At 37.1% G+C, this 20,389-nt stretch overlaps 3 protein-coding genes and 1 long non-coding RNA gene across 7 annotated transcripts in view; 3 read left to right on the top strand and 1 right to left on the bottom strand.

The window, feature by feature from the left end:
* Positions 1 to 81: 81 nt before the first annotated feature.
* si:dkey-96g2.1 (uncharacterized protein LOC795315 homolog) lies at positions 82 to 12,414 on the top strand. Of its 4 annotated transcripts, none has more exons than XM_020920155.2 (4): positions 10,516 to 10,608; positions 11,218 to 11,327; positions 11,439 to 11,465; positions 11,590 to 12,414. In XM_020920155.2, the coding sequence occupies exons 1-4, from the start codon at positions 10,606 to 10,608 to the stop codon at positions 12,359 to 12,361; spliced, it is 912 nt and encodes a 303-aa protein (XP_020775814.2). In that variant the 5' UTR covers positions 10,516 to 10,605; the 3' UTR covers positions 12,362 to 12,414. The 4 variants fall into 4 exon arrangements, with proteins under 4 accessions (XP_020775815.2, XP_055013886.1, XP_020775814.2 ...); XM_055157910.1 differs by having other exon boundaries at positions 10,560 to 10,634; XM_020920156.2 differs by lacking the exons at positions 10,516 to 10,608; positions 11,218 to 11,327; positions 11,439 to 11,465; positions 11,590 to 12,414 and adding exons at positions 82 to 558; positions 671 to 697; positions 822 to 1,646.
* Positions 4,621 to 20,389, top strand: part of zgc:66455 (uncharacterized protein LOC393502 homolog) — a 33,687-nt gene continuing 17,918 nt past the window's right edge. Inside the window, exon 1 of the mRNA XM_055157905.1 lies at positions 4,621 to 4,631. The gene's annotated coding sequence lies outside the window, so the exon portion shown is untranslated. The remainder of the gene's footprint in view (positions 4,632 to 20,389) is intronic.
* Positions 6,484 to 7,098, bottom strand: LOC129410273 (uncharacterized). The gene is made up of 3 exons (XR_008632810.1): positions 6,970 to 7,098; positions 6,658 to 6,787; positions 6,484 to 6,579 (listed from the first exon to the last, which is right to left on the bottom strand). It is a non-coding gene; the product is annotated as an uncharacterized LOC129410273 (long non-coding RNA).
* On the top strand, positions 17,338 to 19,767 carry commd1 (copper metabolism (Murr1) domain containing 1). Its single transcript, XM_020920177.2, has 3 exons — positions 17,338 to 17,548; positions 18,239 to 18,532; positions 19,352 to 19,767. Exons 1-3 carry the CDS (start codon positions 17,375 to 17,377, stop codon positions 19,478 to 19,480), a joined length of 597 nt encoding a protein of 198 aa, XP_020775836.2. The 5' UTR covers positions 17,338 to 17,374; the 3' UTR covers positions 19,481 to 19,767.

Here is a 20,389-nt window from a genome sequence, read left to right as displayed (position 1 = left end):
GTAAATATGAGATAAAATATGTGTGAACTCTGAACAAGCTGGAGCCCAAATTGATTGTCATAAGATGGCTCCAGTACCGTTGTACATTTTTGAATTTCAGTTTGTGACATTTGCATGATGCATGTCAGATGTTTTTGAATGGTGATGCTTTGTGGGAAAATGCAGACTTTCTTAATCCACTTACCACTTTTCATAAATCATAAATGGTTGCCAGAGCTTTACAAGTAAGGGGTGCTCTTCTTTTAATAGATTTAAAGGAATTGGTCATGGAAAAGTGAGAATCAGTATCTATCCACATATGTACAATACAAGACAGACCCTTAATAAACATGTTGTTCACCATCTATCATACACATCATGTGTGGAGGCTGAACACCTACAGCCTCAGCACATGTTCTTGGGGTGAGGCTCATTACTCATGTAATTCTCTTTGGTGTTGCTTCTGCAGATGGCCTCACTCCTCTGGACTGTGCTTCTGTCCACACTGCTGTCTGCTCAAACCTGTAAAGCTGTGGATGAGACGGAGCTGGGGGGACTTGTGGCCAACCTACTTAATGTGTAAGAAAAATAATGTTTATTTTTAAAATTAAAATCAATACATGTATCTAGCAATATATTTTTTGTTTTGTTTTTCAAGATCATTATTAACAATCACTATTTCTTTTTGCAGCTATCGACCAACTTATAAGGTTCATGGGTATGTCTCAGCTGTATATAAAATCAGGCTGATATTCATCATTTAGAATTTAAAGTAATTTAGAATTTAAAATCAGACGATCAGTATCGTTCTAATTAAAGGTGTTTTATAATGTTTTTTATAGTGACACTCCCACGTTTACTTTGGCTGTGAGTATCCCGTACAACCCAGCAACCAGAAGCTATGACTTGAGCCAAGTGACTGCAGTGGACGATGGCCAAACCGTGAAAAACTCCCTGGACAACTGTGAGGTGTATGTGGGCAACAGAGTGATCGGGGCCATGGTCCGCAAATGGCCTGATGTCATACAACAGTGTCCCAATGCAGTTGTACCTACAGAGTGGTCATTTCTGAGAGACGTGTGTCCAAATTTTCCCTTGGGACTTGGGACTTGGGACAATTTAAGACAGCTGTGCACAAACAGCGTGAACAAAAAAATAGCCAAGTCGCCAAATGGTGCAGTAGATCATGCCGAGTATCTTGTGTTGCAGAGTTTTAACCATTTTGTCAATAAGCTTAACAATGGGCAGTTGAATCGAAATGACCTGATGCTTTTTTACTCTTACAAGTCCCCATGTGACAGTAGATGTGCTAGTCTTACCAACCATTTCAGAATCGTCCAGTCCATCACAGGCATCAACAGCTGGGCAAACCATGCTCTTGTTTTTTCGAATATCTTTGTGCCGACAAAGACCAAGTTTACCCCAGAACAACTTGAAGCAAACCGTCGCACTGCACTCACCAATCTCGGAAATGCCATACAGGGTGTGGGTAACATATACCGCTGCCGTGTTGGGGCCAATCGTTGCACTAGCTGTGAGGTGCCAACAGGGGTCTCTAATACTTGTGTGAGCGATAATACCCGCAGCAGAAGTACCTCTCCAACTGGAAAGTAATACTGTATGTTACTTCCATATGTAAATTCACATTAAATCAGCAAATTACAAAAGCTCTACTGGTTGTGTTTTTTTCACCATATTATCTGTATGAGTTAGCTACAGATAAGGCAGCGTGAAGACAAAATCAACATACATACATACATACATACAGTTCAATGAGCAAATCATGTCCATAGTTGAGTGTTTAACAAAACACATATCGTGAGAAATTGTAGTATTGTACATTGTCAAGAAACACTTTGGTCTTCTTACAATGAACCAAAAAAATTTGCTAATGATCCTCTTGTGATTCACACAAAAAAACAGACATTGTGTCCATGCATTTCGATGTTATGACCCTATGATTATGATGAGTCTATGCTTTGGTGGAGATTGAGCTTGGATGAACAGGAGAGACTATTATATGCATTCATCATCATACTCTTTGAAGGGGACTTAGCATGTAAAATCTACTTTATCTTTTAACCCTGTTATGTTCCCTCATCATTGGCAAAGTTGTATTTCAATTTTACATGCATGTTTAAGTAATACTGTTTTGTCCTGTAATTGAGGCTTGAGTGCTTTAAAAAGTAATCTTTTAGTGTAGTCATACATGTAGGGTTGGAAAATGTCTTCAATTAAAAACACAAATAAATCAGCTGCTTTCTGCAGTGAAATGCCACTGTGAGGAGGCAGGACATCACGATTCTGTAGTTTTTAACAGTGTCATTTGACCTGTTTCTATTAATAAGATGTTTTAGATCAGTATTGATGTTTACAGTGAACAAATATAAGATCATGGTTTTCATATGTTATAGTTTAATACTAAATACCCACAAAAAACATTAAATGTCTTCCTGAAAGTTATAGAGGTTCACGTGCAATGGTAATCTTTAAAATAATCTCTTGTACAAGAATGGTCACAGTTTAAATTCATTTGCTACTAAATTACATGTAAAAAGCTGCTGCCTTAGTTGAGAAGATGCTGTTTTTCTTAGTTATCATATATAGTTTAGAGTCAAATACAACTTTATTTATTTATTTTTAATTAGAAATGTAGATAATTAAAAATAATTAATAATTACAAATAATTAAAACAATGTTACAACCCTATGATTATGGTGATTCTATGCCTTTATTTTATTCAAACAAACTTTAATTAATTTTAATACGCTAATTAACTTTCTGATTAAAAGATTGTAGATAGAATTTACCTCTGGGAGACAATCTCTCTTTGTTGCTGAAATATCTACGTATATTTATTATGTTTATTATGTTTATTTGAAACGTAGGCCACAAACACAAACAGAGCTTCATTACTAGACGAGAGGAGCTTTTTATATAGAAAAAACATAAAAAACTCAAAAGCTGCTCAAACTACTGTCAAACGATAGGTATAAGCTCTAAACACAGTTACACTTAAAAAAAATATACACAAGGATACACACCTAAGGGGCTACACATTTTCAAGTACGATATAGTAGACAATAAACACTAAGACTGAAACTAATTTATGCCACTGAGACAACAGCAGGTTTATCCCTAAAAACTATTACAAAAAGTTACAAAAACACAAACTGCAATAAATAAAAACACAGGCTGATCAGCTGTAAGGTCTCACTCTGTCTGCTCGCTAGTGAAGTGAGATGATGCTTCCTTGCAAATGTTTTCTTGCAGACTGAACAGCTGAAAGGTTTCTCCCCTGTTTGTGTTCTGATATGTGTTTTGAGATCAAAAACTATCAGCAAACACTTTCTTACAGACTGAAGAGCTGAATTCCTCTCCTGTGTCTTTGTAGTTTATATTTAGACCAAAATGGTAAGTACTGATTCATTATTACCACATTACTTTACAGAAAATAATACTTATTTCTTTTCTTTTGAGCTTCCAACATCAGGCAGGTGTGATCCTGCAGAAAGAGAGGAGGAGGGGAAAACACTGAAGGCAACAAAAGCAAAGAATATATAGTACAGGGAATTTTTTGTTTATAGTCCTGAATTATTGACGTACATTTACTTGTCTTTTTCTCTTACAGTGAGATGGAACTTTACAGTGGGGGCTGTGGAGTGGAGGAGTGGAGGAAGGAGGCTTATATCCATGTTGTCATATAAAATACAGGTACACTTAAGAGTTCTATGCATTGTATTTGTCCCTCCTCCAAGTATATTGAATATTTGTGTTTTTTGCACAAGGTCCAGACTGGGTCAGGAGGGAGGCTGATGTCCTGAGGTGGGACTGCTGTGTGACTAACTCACAACAGGTAAGCTTTTTATATTTATAGTATAAATTATTGAAGTACTAGTATTTATTTTTGTGTTTTTCTTCCAGTGAGATAGAACTGTGGAGAGGAGGAGTGGAGGAAGGAGGCTTATATCCATGTATCTTATATCCAGGGACAGAAATGGAAGGCCACTGCCAAACATGTCAGTGATATTCATGCTTTATCGGTGCCTCTGTCTTGTACGCGATTCAGCTGTGATAATCTCAGAGTGACCCTGCACCCCATTTCGGCCTTTATTCCAAAACTGGTTTGACGCCTGTACCTAAGTGGATGTGGACACTTTTCAGCCTCCTTCACACACTTCTGCTGAGTAACAGCGTTCGCACAGCTTGTACCCTGTCCGAGCGGCGCATGGCATCCGTTACCAACACTGTAATGCTACATAACACTGTGAACACAAGGCCCTGGGAAACCTGAACATTTTCCTTAAACACCATAATGTAAGTACTGTAATGCACTGTTCTTACACACAACTCATTGTTAAGTGCATTCATGGTGGACAACAAAATGTATTCTATTTAATTGTCTTCTGGTCTGCTGTCTTCTTAGATTCAGGAGTAGAACCACTGCTCAACCTCCCCCTGCTCCTCTCCAGCAAACCAAGCTCAGCTCAACCACACCTTCAGTTACCCAAAAGCCCTACAGGCCTATCCCAACAACATCCTCTGTCTCTGCTCTCTCAACCCCCTCCCACCCACCCCGTACCTCTCATTCATCCTTCAGCCTGAAGACCTCATCGTCTACAAAGGGTGGGTCTTGAATTGGTCTGACTGACCACCTGAGACAGAGCCCCCATCCAGAGTCTCCTCCCAGCCATCACATCTCGCCATCGTCAATAAATATCTTTAATGTATTCCACTGTTGTGGCGTGGTATAACATGTCCACGTGAAATATCGACCCATATCAGCAAACATATAGACCGATAGCCGAAATGGGTCCATGTGCCCATATCGGCCGATAATATCGGCCAAACCGATATATTGGTCGGGCTCTTATAATAAAAAAAAAATTATAATAATTTCATTATTTCATTTTTGCACATTGTCATTGTCATTTTCATTGTCATTGTCAGACCACATGTTTAAAGGAAAGAAAAGGTATGTTTGGCAATAAATTTGCAAAAGCAGAAGTCTCAGCATGAGTCAGATGTTTGATGTTCAGATATCGGTTATCTTTGTTGTTCTGCTGACATGAACTTGTGATTTTTATTTCCCTTTTTTGCATCTGTGAACTAAAGAGGCAACACTGAAAAAAAAAAGTTGCTGGATTTGCGTAAAAAAGTTATGGACAAGGCAAGGCAAGGCAAGTTTATTTGTATAGCACAATTCGTACACAAAGTAATTCAAAGTGCTTTACAGAATAAGAAATACATTAAAATCATAATAAAAACAAATCAAAACATAAATAATCATGAAGATTAAAATTAAAAAAGAGAGACATAAATTGGAGAGAAGAGTGCGGAATGAAAACCTTTCAGTTATATGCACAGTTAAACAGAAATGTTTTGAGTCTGGATTTAAACAGCGTCACAGAAGAGGCCTGCCTCACATGTTCAGGAAGACTGTTCCAGGTTTTAGCTGCATGAACCTGAAACGCTGACTCCCCTTGTTTAGTTCTGACTCTGGGCACCAGCAGGAGGCCGGTCCCTGAGGTCCTCAGAGTGCGAGATGGTTCATATGACACTAACATGTCACAGATGTACTTTGGTGCTCGGCCATGGAGAGACTTGTACACAAGCAGAGCTGCTTTAAAGTCTATTCTCTGAGGCACAGGAAGCCAGTGCAGAGACCTGAGCACAGGACTTATGTGCTCGTACTTCCTAGTTCGAGTAAGGACCCGAGCTGCAGCGTTCTGGATGTTCTGCAGCGTCTCACAGCTCGTTTGGAGAGACCAGTGAGCAGACCATTACAGTAGTCTAACCTACTGGAGACAAATGCATGGATAAGTTTCTCCAAGTCTGATTTAGACAGTAAACCTTTGATTTTTGCTATGTTTTTTAGATGGTAAAAGGCTGCAGATGTTATTGATTTTATGTGACTGTTAAAGTTCAAGTCTGAGTCCATTATTACCCCTAGATTTCTTGCCTGATTTGAAGGTTTTAGAGCGAGAGACTGGAGGTGACTGCTGACACTGTCCCTTTGACAGCGGTTGCACGCAATAAAATTATGTTTAGGCTTTGAAACTTTTTTCGAACCCCTCTACACATATTTTTCTCGGAACATGAACAACACTTTTTCATGTTGATGAAATTTGAATAAATCATGCTGAATATGCATATTTATCTTATGGTACCTTATCATGAAATGTATAAGTATGTATAATTTAATTTAATTGATCTAATTCTGTAAAAGAATACAAAAACAGTCTTTAGTTTTCTACAGATCTGTATTGTCTTAAACAGAATCAAACACAAAGAGAGCACAGGGACAGAGATACAGTTTGGAGCTGGACAGTGTGTGAAGATTTATTCCAGTGAAGACACGCTCTGGTCTCTGCCTGTGGACACAGAATAACACATGATGATCACATTCTGATGATCTACTCTGTTGTACATGTTTAAATACACTTATAGCAATTATTACTACAATAATGGACCAGAACAGAATCACAAGAACATTAGAACTGTATCTGCAGAAACAAAACTCACCATGTGCTGCTTTTCTTCCTCTAAACACAGTAACAGGGAGGGCATCTGGTATAAAGTCTCCTAGTGCCACATCACCTTGTACAAGTACGATAACAGTTTCAATAGGAAGTTCATTTTGAAAAATTTTTAAATAATTTTAGTTGGTTTACTTACTTTGTTCATCTGTGGTCTGTGTTTTGTTGGTTCTCAAACATCTTCCTTTTTTCTGAAACATCAGCTGTAACATTCATGAACTTCCCCACAGCTCCAGCAGAGCTCTGGACGTCACTCTTTGTAGACGACTCTGGAAGCAACACATTCAAATCTTAGTACAAGTGTCACACTCTTGATGGACAGTCAAAAACAATTTGTTTCAAGCTGTCCTTACATTAACTCTAATTTCAAATAAAACAACACAAACATGTTTTAACAATGACGACATTCTAGGCCGGAGAAGCACATAATAAAATCTTTGAAAAGTCTTACCTCCAGATCAGCTCTCATAATCCTCCTGCTCCACACTGTGTGTCCTCTGCTCCTGTAACTGTCCTGTGTCCTGCTACATTTGAATTTTCCCTCCAAAAGTTTTGGGGAGGAGAATTCCAGAGGGAGGAGCCTCACCAGAAATTATAATAAAGTCATGTTTCCTCAACCTGATTAAAACATGCAGGTCTCACATTGGTCACAATCAAGCGATGTTTGTAAGATTTAAACATGCTTGACAGAGAAACGTAAAAAAGTGATGTTATTGTTGTCAAATTTGTTTTTGCAATTTGAGCAACCCCTCTCGGACCGTTTTTTCAGTGAACCATCATCTCTACAGCAGATCTTTATTCAATGATCACCAACAAGCTCCTGCTCATCCATAATGGTCACTTTTTATTTACTTAAACAAGCGTTCTTATTTGTATTTATTGAACACTTTCTCAATATGGTTTCAATTAGTATTACCAGATGTTATTTACTCCCTATTTACTCTGGACAGGCCCTGTATCCCATGCAGTGTTAATTTTGTTGAGTGAAATATTTTCATTGTAGTTTTCTTCAATGTCATATTTTTAATGACAAACCTAAGTAAAAACTGACTATAATGACTATGACTAAATAGAGATATTTTTGTTAATTTTCTTGAATAATAAAAACTAAAACCAATCAAATAAAGAGTAATGACTGGACACTAGTTCCATTTTTTAATCTCAGAGCCCCAAACCAGACCATAATCAACCATCTATGTCCAAGAAAAAAATCTTTATATATGAAGCAATGACACAAAAAATATATTTTCTGGTTGACTAAACCCTGGTCATTCAGTGGTTTCCAGTTGCCATGATCTTCAGCTTCTGAACCACTTCTGATCCATGTCATCAGACCTCCTTCAAGTGGTGTTCCAGTTCACTTAAAGCCCTCACGCCCGCTGCACTTGACTTCTCTGTTTGGCTCTTTTACCAAGGATGTACCTGTGGATCCTTGGCTGCCTCAGAGCTCTTGAAATTCCCCACAATGCACTGCAACTTAAATTTCTTTTACAGACTTTATTTAAGCAGTAAAATGCATTTTATTAAACACAGTAAAGAATCTGTAAATATTTTTACCATTTTATCCACATTGCTGCAGATAACACTGTTATCAGATCGAATGAATCAGGACAATAGGTGTAAACTGAATGAAATCTTTTTTAAGAAGAGGACTTGGGATCAAATGGCCATCCATCAGGTTTTAGGCTGTGCATTTATTTATATAATGATCAGCCTAAATCACTTGATAACAGATGATTCACTTAGCCTTTATTATTCACATGTTTTAATGCATTTTAACACATAAAGACGATTGTAAATACTTTTCATTTGTTTGATCTGGTGACACAACACAGCCTGGAGCCGTTCCACATGCATCGACGCTGTGATCAGGACACTTGGCTCTGTTTTGGGGGAGCCGACTCTGAGGAGTGCTACAGAGTGGTCTTTGGAAGAAGGATGCTGGGAAATGAGAAATACCCATTGTGTTGGAAAGGAAAAAGGATGAACAGGCATGTAGACAATTGTGGTAACTGCATGGACTGGATGAAAACAAGTATAAAAATAATGTGAAGGGTATGTTATAGATGGCTCTGCTTCTGTTGCTTTTGACTTAAATGGCAGTGTTGTGTCTGAGACTGAACTAGCAACACTTGTGTGGCACAGAGAGTGAATGACTAAACTACCTGACTAATGCTACATTAAATAAATAAAACCAACAACGCCTCTGGGCACAGTCCAGAAAATAAATATAACTAAACTAAACAAAAAAACGCTCACACAGGTTTGATAATTGACAGACAGTTCATTTACAACAAGGTATGTATAATTTATCTTTTTTTTTTTTTTTTTTTCCTTGAAGGTGCAGTATGAGCATTTTCTGGTGGGGGGTATGCGACCTGCCTGTCTCCATGGAGTTTCATTGCTTGGCACTGCATGTTCCTCAGTTTAGCATTAGATTGTCTACATCACATGGAGATAAGTGGGAGATGTGTAGATCAGAACTGCATCATGGTAGGAATGCATGTTTTTAATGTATTTTTGAGCAATAACCTGAAATGGATTAACTATAAGATTGAGCTTAATGTTGTAGTGTGGAACATGCAAAGCAGTAACATCTCCATGGACTCAAGCGGCTGACAGATCCCCACTACTAGAGTATTATGTTTGATACTGCCTTAAACACATGAAAAGTAAGAGTAGTTTATTTTACGGTTTGAAAAGAAGTTATTTCACTTACCTTATGCATTCTGAGCATCCTAATTATTTACCATGAGTTTATGAGAACTTTTTGGAAAAAAATTCCAAGAAGCTAACAACAACAGGCATGGTAACCACACACTTTCTGATTCTTGGACATACAACGCTTTCTGTTTAGATGCAGACAGCGCACAGAGGACTTAATTTGACCTCAAAAGCTGCTCATGCAATATTTTTGTACGAGTGCCAGACAGATTTTGGATGAAGGGCCTTTAAGGTACTTGAGTTTCAAAGTAACACTCCCTACACTTTTGGCTACTCTGCCTTCCTCTGGTTATTGTCCCAAAGGCCCAGAATGGTAGTTGGGGTCAAACTAGGCTTATACCAGCTGTATTGTGTCTAATGGAGGGGAACTGGCATTGGGACAAATATACACTTAAATCTCACTCTGATTACATAGTGTGGAAATTAACATTCTCCAAATAGAACATTCTCCAAGGAAAGAGAATAGTTTTATGCTATACTGGGTAAGATTATAGCCAAGATTGCATGTTTTTACTTATATTATTTTTGTATATTTTTGGCTAAAATATTTCATATGGGTTTAATGGACTGCAGTTTATACTGAAAAACTTTTCATATTACACTACTTTGTAATTAAAGGAAAAAGTGACAAAAAGTAATCCAAGTTTCCAGGATTCTGTAACTGCATACATTGTCTTCCCCACACTGACCTAGCTTTGTGCTCAAAGCAAAGGTGACAGAATGCATACTCTTGGACAGGTCTGCCTCTTTGAGTGAGGGTGGAAAAAGAGAAAATCAACAGTGCCACCTGGGAGTTGACCCAGGACCAACTAATGTAAAAGGGGCAGACGTTTATTGTTGTCTACCTTTAGGCAAAAGCAGGTGGCTGCCTAAGGCCCCAAAACCTGTAGAGGCCCCCACCCATTTGTGAGCAATTTGATTTTCTCTTAATATGACATTAAATGAGAGTTGTTTACTTTTAAACAATAATCATAAGAAAAATAATAATAATCATATGTAGTGGGTGTAAACAAAAATGTAATTGTACTAGCAAACAAATATATAAAGAAAACTACTTTCAGTTCTGGTTATCTAGTAGGCAACCTAACAACCAAGTAATAAGACAAGTTTCCAATCCATCATAAGTCAGATAAATAGAGATGTGCATGTCTCAAAGAATAATGGGGAAAAACAAACAATAAATATATTAAAAAAGAAAAAGGCCATAAGGTCATGTTCCTTAAATTGTGTCTCAGAAAACTTTGACTCACTTCACTTCCCTTTTCTGAATAAAATCATGATCTATATAAAGGAGACATTCTCACATCTCTACAGCAGCAGATCTTCATTCTACTTGATCAGGAACAACCTGCTCATCTGAAGAATGGTAACGTTCTTTGTTTGCTTATTTAGGTGTGTAATAATATAACCAGTTGTAGATATTTTAAATTATTCTATTTCCATTTAGGCCTGAATCAAACAGAAACAGAAGCCTAATTAGAAATAACAGATACACTGAAGAAATAAATAGATGAAATAAATATTTGTGTAAATGTGAGATAAAATAAGTGTCAACTCTTTACAAGTTGGAGCTCAAGTCGATTGTCAGGAAATGGCTCCACTACCTTTTTACATTTTTGACGTTCAGTTTGTGACATTTGCATGATGCATGTCAGATGTTTTTGAATGGTGATGCTTTGTGGGAAAATGCAGACTTTCTTAATCCACTTACCACTTTTCATAAATCATAAATGGTTGCCAGAGCTTTACAAGTAAGGGGTGCTCTTCTTTTAATAGATTTAAAGGAATTGGTCATGGAAAAGTGAGAATCAGTATCTATCCACATATGTACAATACTAGACAGACCCTTAATAAACATGTTGTTCACCATCTATCATACACATCATGTGTGGAGGCTGAACACCTACAGCCTCAGCACATGTTCTTGGGGTGAGGCTCATTACTCATGTAATTCTCTTTGGTGTTGCTTCTGCAGATGGCCTCACTCCTCTGGACTGTGCTTCTGTCCACACTGCTGTGGGCTCAAACCTGTAAAGCTGTGGATGAGACAGAGCTGGGGGGACTTGTGGCCAACCTACTTAATGTGTAAGAAAAATAATGTTTATTTTTAAAATTAAAATCAATACATGTATCTAGCAATATATATTTTTTTTGTTTTTCAAGATCATTATTAACAATCACTATTTCTTTTTGCAGCTATCGACCAACTTATCAGGTTCATGGGTATGTCTCAGCTGTATATAAAATTAGGCTGATATTCATCATTTAGAATTTAAAGTAATTTAGAATTTAAAATCAGACGATCAGTATCGTTCTAATTAAAGGTGTTTTATAATGTTTTTTATAGTGACACTCCCACGTTTACTTTGGCTGTGAGTATCCCGTACAACCCAGCAACCAGAAGCTATGACTTGAGCCAAGTGACTGCAGTGGACGATGGCCAAACCGTGAGAAACTCCCTGGACAACTGTGAGGTGTATGTGGGCAACAGAGTGATCGGGGCCATGGTCCGCAAATGGCCTGATGTCATACAACAGTGTCCCAATGCAGTTGTACCTACAGAGTGGTCATTTCTGAGCGACGTGTGTCCAAATTTTCCCTTGGGACTTGGGACTTGGGACAATTTAAGAGAGGAGTGCACAAACAGCATAAACAAAAAAATAGCCAAGTCGCCAAATGGTGCAGTAGATCATGCCGAGTATCGTGTGTTGCAGAGTTTTAACCATTTTGTCAATATGCTTAACAATGGGCAGTTGAACCGAAATGACCTGATGCTTTTTTACTCTTACAAGTCCCCATGTGACAGTAGATGTGCTAGTCTTACCAACCATTTCAGCATCGTCCAGTCCATCACAGGCATCAACAGCTGGGCAAACCATGCTCTTGTTTTTTCGAATATCTTTGTGCCGACAAAGACCAAGTTTACCCCAGAACAACTTGAAGCAAACCGTCGCACTGCACTCACCAATCTCGGAAATGCCATACAGGGTGTGGGTAACATATACCGCTGCCGTGTTGGGGCCAATCGTTGCACTAGCTGTGAGGTGCCAACAGGGGTCTCTAATACTTGTGTGAGCGATAATACCCGCAGCAGAAGTACCTCTCCAACTGGAAAGTAATACTGTATGTTACTTCCATATGTAAATTCACATTAAATCAGCAAATTACAAAAGCTCTACTGGTTGTGTTTTTTTCACCATATTATCTGTATGAGTTAGCTACAGATAAGGCAGTGTGAAGACAAAATCAACATACATACATACATACATACATACGTACGTACATACATACATACATACGTACGTACGTACGTACATACATACATACATACATACATACAGTTCAATGAGCAAATCATGTCCATAGTTGAGTGTTTAACAAAACATATCATGAGATGTATAAATTGTAGTATTGTACATTGTCAAGAAACACTTTGATCTTCTTACAATTAACCAAAAAATGTGCTAATGATCCTCTTGTGACTCACACAAAAAACAGACATTGTGTCCATGCATTTCGATGTTATGACCCTATGATTATGATGAGTCTATGCTTTGGTGGAGATTGAGCTGGGATGAACAGGAGAGACTATTATATGCATTCATCATCATACTCTTTGAAGGGGACTTAGCATGTAAAATCTACTTTATCTTTTAACCCTGTTATGTTCCCTCATCATTGGCAAAGTTGTATTTCAATTTTACATGCATGTTTAAGTAATACTGTTTTGTCCTGTAATTGAGGCTTGAGTGCTTTAAAAAGTAGTCATACATGTAGGGTTGGAAAATGTCTTCAATTAAAAACACAAATAATTCAGCTGCTTTCTGCAGTGAAATGCCACTGTGAGGAGGCAGGACGTCACAATTCTATAGTTTTTAACAGTGTCATTTGACCTGTTTCTATTAATAAGATGTTTTAGATCAGTATTGATGTTTACAGTGAACAAATATGGTTTTCATATGTTATAGTTTAATACTAAATACCCACAAAAAACATTAAATGTCTTCCTGAAAGTTATAGAGGTTCACGTGCAATGGTAATCTTTAAAATAATCTCTTGTACAAGAATGGTCACAGTTTAAATTAATTTGCTACTAAATTACATGTGAAAAGCTGCTGCCTTAGTTGAGAAGATGCTGTTTTTCTTAGTTATCATATATAGTTTAGAGTCAAATACAACTTTATTTATTTATTTTTAATTAGAAATGTAGATAATTAAAAATAATTAATAATTACAAATAATTAAAACAATGTTACAACCCTATGATTATGATGATTCTATGCCTTTATTTTATTCAAACAAACTTTAATTAATTTTAATACGCTAATTAACTTTCTGATTAAACCTCTGGGAGACAATCTCTCTTCGTTGCTGAAATATCTACGTATATATTTATTATGTTTATTATGTTTATTTGAAACGTAGGCCACAAACACAAACAGAGCTTCATTACTAGACGAGACGAGCTTTTTATATAGAAAAAACATAAAAACTCAAAAGCTGCTCAAACTACTGTCAAACGATAGGTATAAGCTCTAAACACAGTTACACTTAAAAAAAATATACACAAGGATACACACCTAAGGGGCTACACATTTTCAAGTACGATATAGTAGACAATAAACACTAAGACTGAAACTAATTTATGCCACTGAGACAACAGCAGGTTTATCCCTAAAAACTATTACAAAAAGTTACAAAAACACAAACTGCAATAAATAAAAACACAGGCTGATCAGCTGTAAGGTCTCACTCTGTCTGCTCGCTAGTGAAGTGAGATGATGCTTCCTTGCAAATGTTTTCTTACAGACTGAACAGCTGAAAGGTTTCTCCCCTGTTTGTGTTTGTGTTGTATGTGTTTTGAGATTAAAACTATCAGCAAACACTTTCTTACAGACTGAAGAGCTGAATTCCTCTCCTGTGTCTTTGTAGTTTATATTTAGACCAAAATGGTAAGTATTGATTCATTATTACCACATTACTTTACAGAAAATAATACTTATTTCTTTTCTTTTGAGCTTCCAACATCAGGCAGGTGTGATCCTGCAGAAAGAGAGGAGGAGGGGAAAACACTGAAGGCAACAAAAGCAAAGAATATATAGTACAGGGAATTTTTTGTTTATAGTCCTGAATTATTGACGTACATTTACTTGTCTTTTTCTCTTACAGTGAGATGGAACTTTACAGTCAGGACTGTGGAGTGGAGGAGTGGAGGAAGGAGGCTTATATCCATGTTGTCATATAAAATACAGGTACACTTAAGAGTTCTATGCATTGTATTTGTCCCTCCTCCAAGTATATTGAATATTTGTGTTTTTTGCACAAGGTCCAGACTGGGTCAGGAGGGAGGCTGATGTCCTGAGGTGGGACTGCTGTGTGACTAACTCACAACAGGTAAGCTTTTTATATTTATAGTATAAATTATTGAAGTACTAGTATTTATTTTTGTGTTTTTCTTCCAGTGAGATAGAACTGTGGAGAGGAGGAGTGGAGGAAGGAGGCTTATATCCATGTATCTTATATCCAGGGACAGAAATGGAAGGCCACTGCCAAACATGTCAGTGATATTCATGCTTTATCGGTGCCTCTGTCTTGTATGCGATTCAGCTGTGATAATCTCAGATTGATCCTGCACCCCATTTTGGCCTTTATTCCAAAACTGGTTTGACGCCTGTACCTAAGTGGATGTGGACACTTTTCAGCCTCCTTCACACACTTCTGCTGAGTAACAGCGTTCGCACAGGTTGTACCCTGTCCGAGCGGCGCATGGCATCCGTAATGCTACACAACACAGTGAACACAAGGCCCTGGGAAACCTGAACATTTTCCTTAAACACCATAATGTAAGTACTGTAATGCACTGTTCTTACACACAACTCATTGTTAAGTGCATTCATGGTGGACAACAAAATGTATTCTATTTAATTGTCTTCTGGTCTGTTGTCTTCTTAGATTCAGGAGTAGGACCACTCCTCAACCTCCCCCTGCTCCTCTCCAGCAAACCAAGCTCAGCTCAACCACACCTTCAGTTACCCAAAAGCCCTATTTATACAGGCCTATCCCAACAACATCCTCTGTCTCTGCTCTCTCGGGGCGTCTCTCGGATGTGCTGAAGCAAGCAGAGGTTTCACCACACAAACCCTGTATATTTGGGCTAAGCTGCTCCATTGTGTTTTTAAACTCCACACACCTTCACTTGAATCATTTGGATAATTTCAGCTCTGGCATTGCCTTTCTCCAGTGAACTAAAGGTAAAAAATAGCCGTTAACATGAAAACTATAGCTTCATGACATCACAAGGTGGAACAGTTTGAGCTTTGGAGATGTGGACAGACTAATAAAAAAGGGTTACTCAGATGTGTGAATGAAACAAAACACAACTCAGAGCATGTTTTTGAGGAGGTAACATGGTTTAAAGCTCACAAGAGTAAATTTTGCACAGTATACGACCTTTAATAAGTTTCTAGTTATTTATCCATCTTGTTATTACTTGTGTTAAATTTTTTTCTTCTATTAAATGTAAATGAGGTGTATGAACTAATAAGTAGCTAATTTGGACGTAAAATGGTACATTATTTGAGATATAAAACAATGATTAGCCTAATTTAAACAATTCAAAAAGCATACTCTTATTACATCAGAAAAAAATATAGGCTAACGGGTATGTAGGTCAACAATGCTCAAATCACAACTGTCATTCTGCCTCCAAATCTTATTAACATTTTTTGCCAATAAAAATTATAAAACAGTTTTTCGTACCTGGCACCCAAAATGTCTCTTCTTCTAGTATAAGAACATTTTTATATGAATGAAATCGCGATCCGTGGATGCTCTCGGTCATATATTTATTTTAATAAGTTATAATGATCTATGTTATGATGTTGTTTCCTCATCACAAACATACGTGCAGTTGTTTGTTTCATTCACACATTTAAGAACATTTGAAAGAGATACTTTTTACTTTTACTGTACTACATTTGAGAGCATGTATTTGTGCTTTCTACTCCACTAGATTTTTAAGCTAACTGAAAAGTTTTTTTTTTTTTTATTATTCTTTCGAACCTGCTGAAAGGCCTGGGGGGTTATTTTTTTTTTAACACATTTGTAGTGTGAACAAACACAAATATACAGAAAAAAATGAAAATGCAATTGTTTTTATTGAACAAGCACAAATATCAATATCAAAATCACTACACTGGAGTAGATTACAGGCGCTTTAATATTATTATATAGTACTTTTTCATGTGATAGGCTACTTTTTTTTTTTTTTTTTTTTTTTTGCTGTGCTTCTTGGATGTGTTTCTGTATATATAAAAAAAATCATAAGGAGAAAGAACATATAAGTCGCACTGGAATATAATATATACTTTTTTGGGGAAATGCATTTTATAACGTCAGAGATCAAGAACACACATTTTATCTTGAAAGGCAAGTTATAGTAATAACAACAGAATAGCGGACAGGCCATTACCGTAAGATATTAAGTTATTCATATAGCTATAGCATAAACAACATAACATCACAAGTTTACCTAAATCCACTGAATTCTTCACCCTCGGTGTTACTTCTGAGCAACTCAGTGACATCCAAAGGTAAATTATTTTAATAGATCCATCTCTGCTCTGATGTCCTCTGCCTGTGTGTCCTCTTTTTGCTCAATTTGTCTTTGTTGAAGCAGTGAGGACTCTTCAGTCTTCATGCTCACAGCACTAAAGTCTGAATACATATTTATATATTTGACACCCAATCAGAGTATTTGTAATAGAAATGAATAAGAATTAATGAATAACTATATAAAGAACTGCAGTTTGAAAGTGTCTGAGACATGTGCAGCTGATCTTCCTTCCTCCTGTTTGATGTTGAGTTCTTAAATGTGTGGAGTCAGACCAGGACTGAGAGAAAACACCTGCACACCTACAGTAGGCAAGAGAATACACACTTACACATACACTTGCAGTCTTGTGACACTCTCTGAACTTGTTTGTAGTCTACTTTAAGTGTGGTGGGTTGTTTTTAGTATAGATCCATGTAGCTCCCGTGCTACAGGTTGGAGACCCCTGGCGTAAACTATAAAAGGTGCAGCGTCTCCTATCACGTGACCTGTCACGTCCCTCTCACGTGAGTAGACAAACATGGCGGACACCGATGCAGCAAAATCTCTGAGCGGACTGCTGAACGGAATCACTCAAAAAGTGTATTACAGCAATCCAGAAATCACAGAGGAGCTACTGAAGAATGAACTTTATCCGGAAATGTCACAGGACGAGTTTAGCGCTTTACACGAGAAAATGAGGGGACTGCTCAAGGTAATAGAACTTAAATGACTCTCACTACTACTAGCTAGTCTGCTGCAAGTTTAAGTAAATGTATGGAATTGCAAGTGTTGTAACATGCTTTAACCAAAGCAATCATAACCAAACAAATGAAATATCATGGCTGAAGGTCTCTATTAATAATATTTACAAATAAAGTGTGTCATTGACGAAAACAAGACATTGTTTATTCTTGATGAGAATTGTATTCAATATAATACTACTGTGTTTATATTAAAAAGATCTCTTGTATGTCCATTTAACAATTACATTTATCAAAATATGACTACGATTGTTTAAATTGAGTAGTCATGATTATTTGGTTATTTGTTGCAGCCCTATTGGTATTGGTGCTATTGGCATTATCATATTCCCAGTGCTGTATGTATGAAAAAGACACTTTAGTGTACCTACTGGTAAGCCTCATCTAGGCTCCAAAAATTGTTCTTTCAGTAATTCCCATTAATACAGATAACTATGAGGACAAAATTTTAACAATGATGGGTCACCATAGTTAAAACTGTACAAAATAAAATATTTCACATATGGAGCCACCATTGTCTCAATTTAAACTTGTGAGGAAAACTGTATGTTTTCTTTTATCTAATTTCACCTACCCTTTCCTTATATGTCACACTTAAATTCCTTAAGCACTATATAAATAAACTTGCCTTGCCTTGTCAGTCCATCGCCTCTGCAGATATGGACCAGGGGCAGTTGGATGCCTTCCTCACTGCCCAGACGAAGAGGCGTCAGGGTGGCGCGGGCCTGAGCTCCGAGCAGGCTGCAGTGCTTACTCGCTTTTGGAAAACTCACCGTCCCAAAGTGAGAGAAGCGCTGCTGAACCAGAGTCGCTGGGAGCCTGCGCTGAGGGGCGTGAGCTGGAGGGTGGACGTCCAGGCGGGAGACAGGAGAGGAGATGCAGCCCATAGTGGAGCAGTCGCTTTGGTGGAGATCGAGCTGGGACGAACAGGAGAGGTACAGACTATTGATTACATTCATCATCATGCGCTATGATGATGATAGGGGACCTATCATGTAAAATCAAATTTTTCTTTTAACCCTGTTATGTTCCCCTCATCATTGGCAAAGTCGTATTTAAATTTTACGTGCATGTTTAAGTAATACAGTATTGTCCTGCAATTGAGGCTTGAGTGCTTTAAAAAGTAATCTTTTAGTGTAGTCATACATGTAGGGAAATGCCACTGTGAGGAGGCAGGACATAGCGATTCTGTAGTTTTTAACAGTGTTATTTGACCTGTTTCTATTAATAAGATGTTTTAGATCAGTATTGATGTTTACAATGAACAAATGTAAGATCATGGTTTCCATATGTTATAGTTTAATACTAAATACCCAGAAAAAACATAAAATGTCTTCTTGAAAGTTATAGAAGTTCACGTGCAATGGTAATCTTTAAAATACTTTCTTGTACAAGGATGATCACGAATTAAATTAATTTGCTACTAAATTACATGTGAAAAGCTGCTGCCTTATTTGAGAAGTTGCTGTTTTTCTTAGTTATCATATATAGTTTGGAGTCAAATAAAACTTTATTTATTTATTTTGTATTTTTTATTAGAAATGTAAATAACACTAATATTATACAAATAATTAAAAACCACAAGCTCACAGGACATATTGGAACCCCTGAGTGAGTTTACATTTACCCAACATTATTTAAAATGTAAGACTAGACTACATAGCACAAAATCACATCAAAATAATGTGTTACCTTTATATCACAAATGTTTAAATTTTAATTTACCAATGACCTATGTCTTTATTTTCTCTTAGAGTTCAGAGTTTGTGTGTTTGGAGATGGATGAGAGCAAAGTGAATCTTTTGCTGAAGAAAATGGCCGACATTCAGCAGAGCATTGACAGAATCGTCCACCGCTCGCCGCAGAAATCTGAGGAGGCCTGAACAAGACTGAAAAAGACTGACATATAATGTGCCTGTTTCAACATTCCAACTTCAACACAAATTGTAGATTATATTTTGTTTTGTCTAAAATAGACTTGTTTGCCATGAACTGTGAAAGTTGTCTATCCATATCTATTATTACCATGTAAATATTTACTTACAGCGTCATATGTACATTATCAGTGTTTCTGGTTGATTCTCCAGAGACAATTGTGGCATATGTGAGCCATTTATACATTAAAAACATCAGTTTCTTACAGATTTTGAAGTAAAAATGTAACTCAAGATCTTTTTTTTGTTTGTTTTAATTTTAAACTGCTGTGAGGGAATTTGGTCCGTGTAAGCCACCACAGTCTCTTTTATCCATGGGTATCAGAGTGATTAAAAGTTGCACTGTAGTAATGGAATATTTTGATGAATTGTTAATTGCTTTCATTTGAATGGTGAAAGGTCCTCAAAATGGCACTCATAAAGATGAAACCCATGAATTAAAGCTACCATCCACAAATTTTTTAGATTATTTTTCATCAGTATAGCAGATGTGAAACCTGTTGCCACGTTGCCTGGTCAGCGGTCATGGCACTACAGTGTACATCTGTGGTGACTGAGAAAAACTCATTCTGATTGTGAGTGGGGTTGCCTCTTCACAGATTTTGGCCTGGTGTGGTCTCCATGAAGATAGAAAGATTTAATATCATACTGTGAAACATTTCAGACAAAGCAGTAACCTCTTCATGAAGAAAAGCATTTCACAGACCCTCCACCAGAAAATTTACACAATGTACCTTTAAGTGTTAACTCTGGTTTATTAATGCCTAGGAGTATGTTCACACTTGTCATTATGTAATTCTAAATTGTGATAATTTTAGTTCTGATTTGGTCTTGATTTTGTCCCATTTTAGTCCTGGT

This window comes from Boleophthalmus pectinirostris, unplaced genomic scaffold (assembly GCF_026225935.1).
Source record: "Boleophthalmus pectinirostris isolate CB_2022bp ecotype Guang Dong unplaced genomic scaffold, ASM2622593v1 HiC_scaffold_22, whole genome shotgun sequence".
Taxonomy (NCBI): Eukaryota; Metazoa; Chordata; class Actinopteri; order Gobiiformes; family Gobiidae; genus Boleophthalmus; species Boleophthalmus pectinirostris.
The sequence above is the reverse complement of the archived record's forward strand: the minus strand, read 5'-3'. Positions and strand labels throughout refer to the sequence as shown.

Coding starts and splice junctions, on each gene's coding strand:
- commd1 (XM_020920177.2), top strand. CDS start 17,375: ATGGCGGACACCGATGCAGCAAAATCTCTGAGCGGACTGCTGAACGGA. Junction 17,549..18,238: donor AAATGAGGGGACTGCTCAAG/GTAATAGAACTT, acceptor TTGCCTTGTCAG/TCCATCGCCTCTGCAGATAT. Junction 18,533..19,351: donor AGCTGGGACGAACAGGAGAG/GTACAGACTATT, acceptor ATTTTCTCTTAG/AGTTCAGAGTTTGTGTGTTT.
- si:dkey-96g2.1 (XM_020920155.2), top strand. Junction 11,328..11,438: donor GTGGCCAACCTACTTAATGT/GTAAGAAAAATA, acceptor TTCTTTTTGCAG/CTATCGACCAACTTATCAGG. Junction 11,466..11,589: donor CCAACTTATCAGGTTCATGG/GTATGTCTCAGC, acceptor TGTTTTTTATAG/TGACACTCCCACGTTTACTT.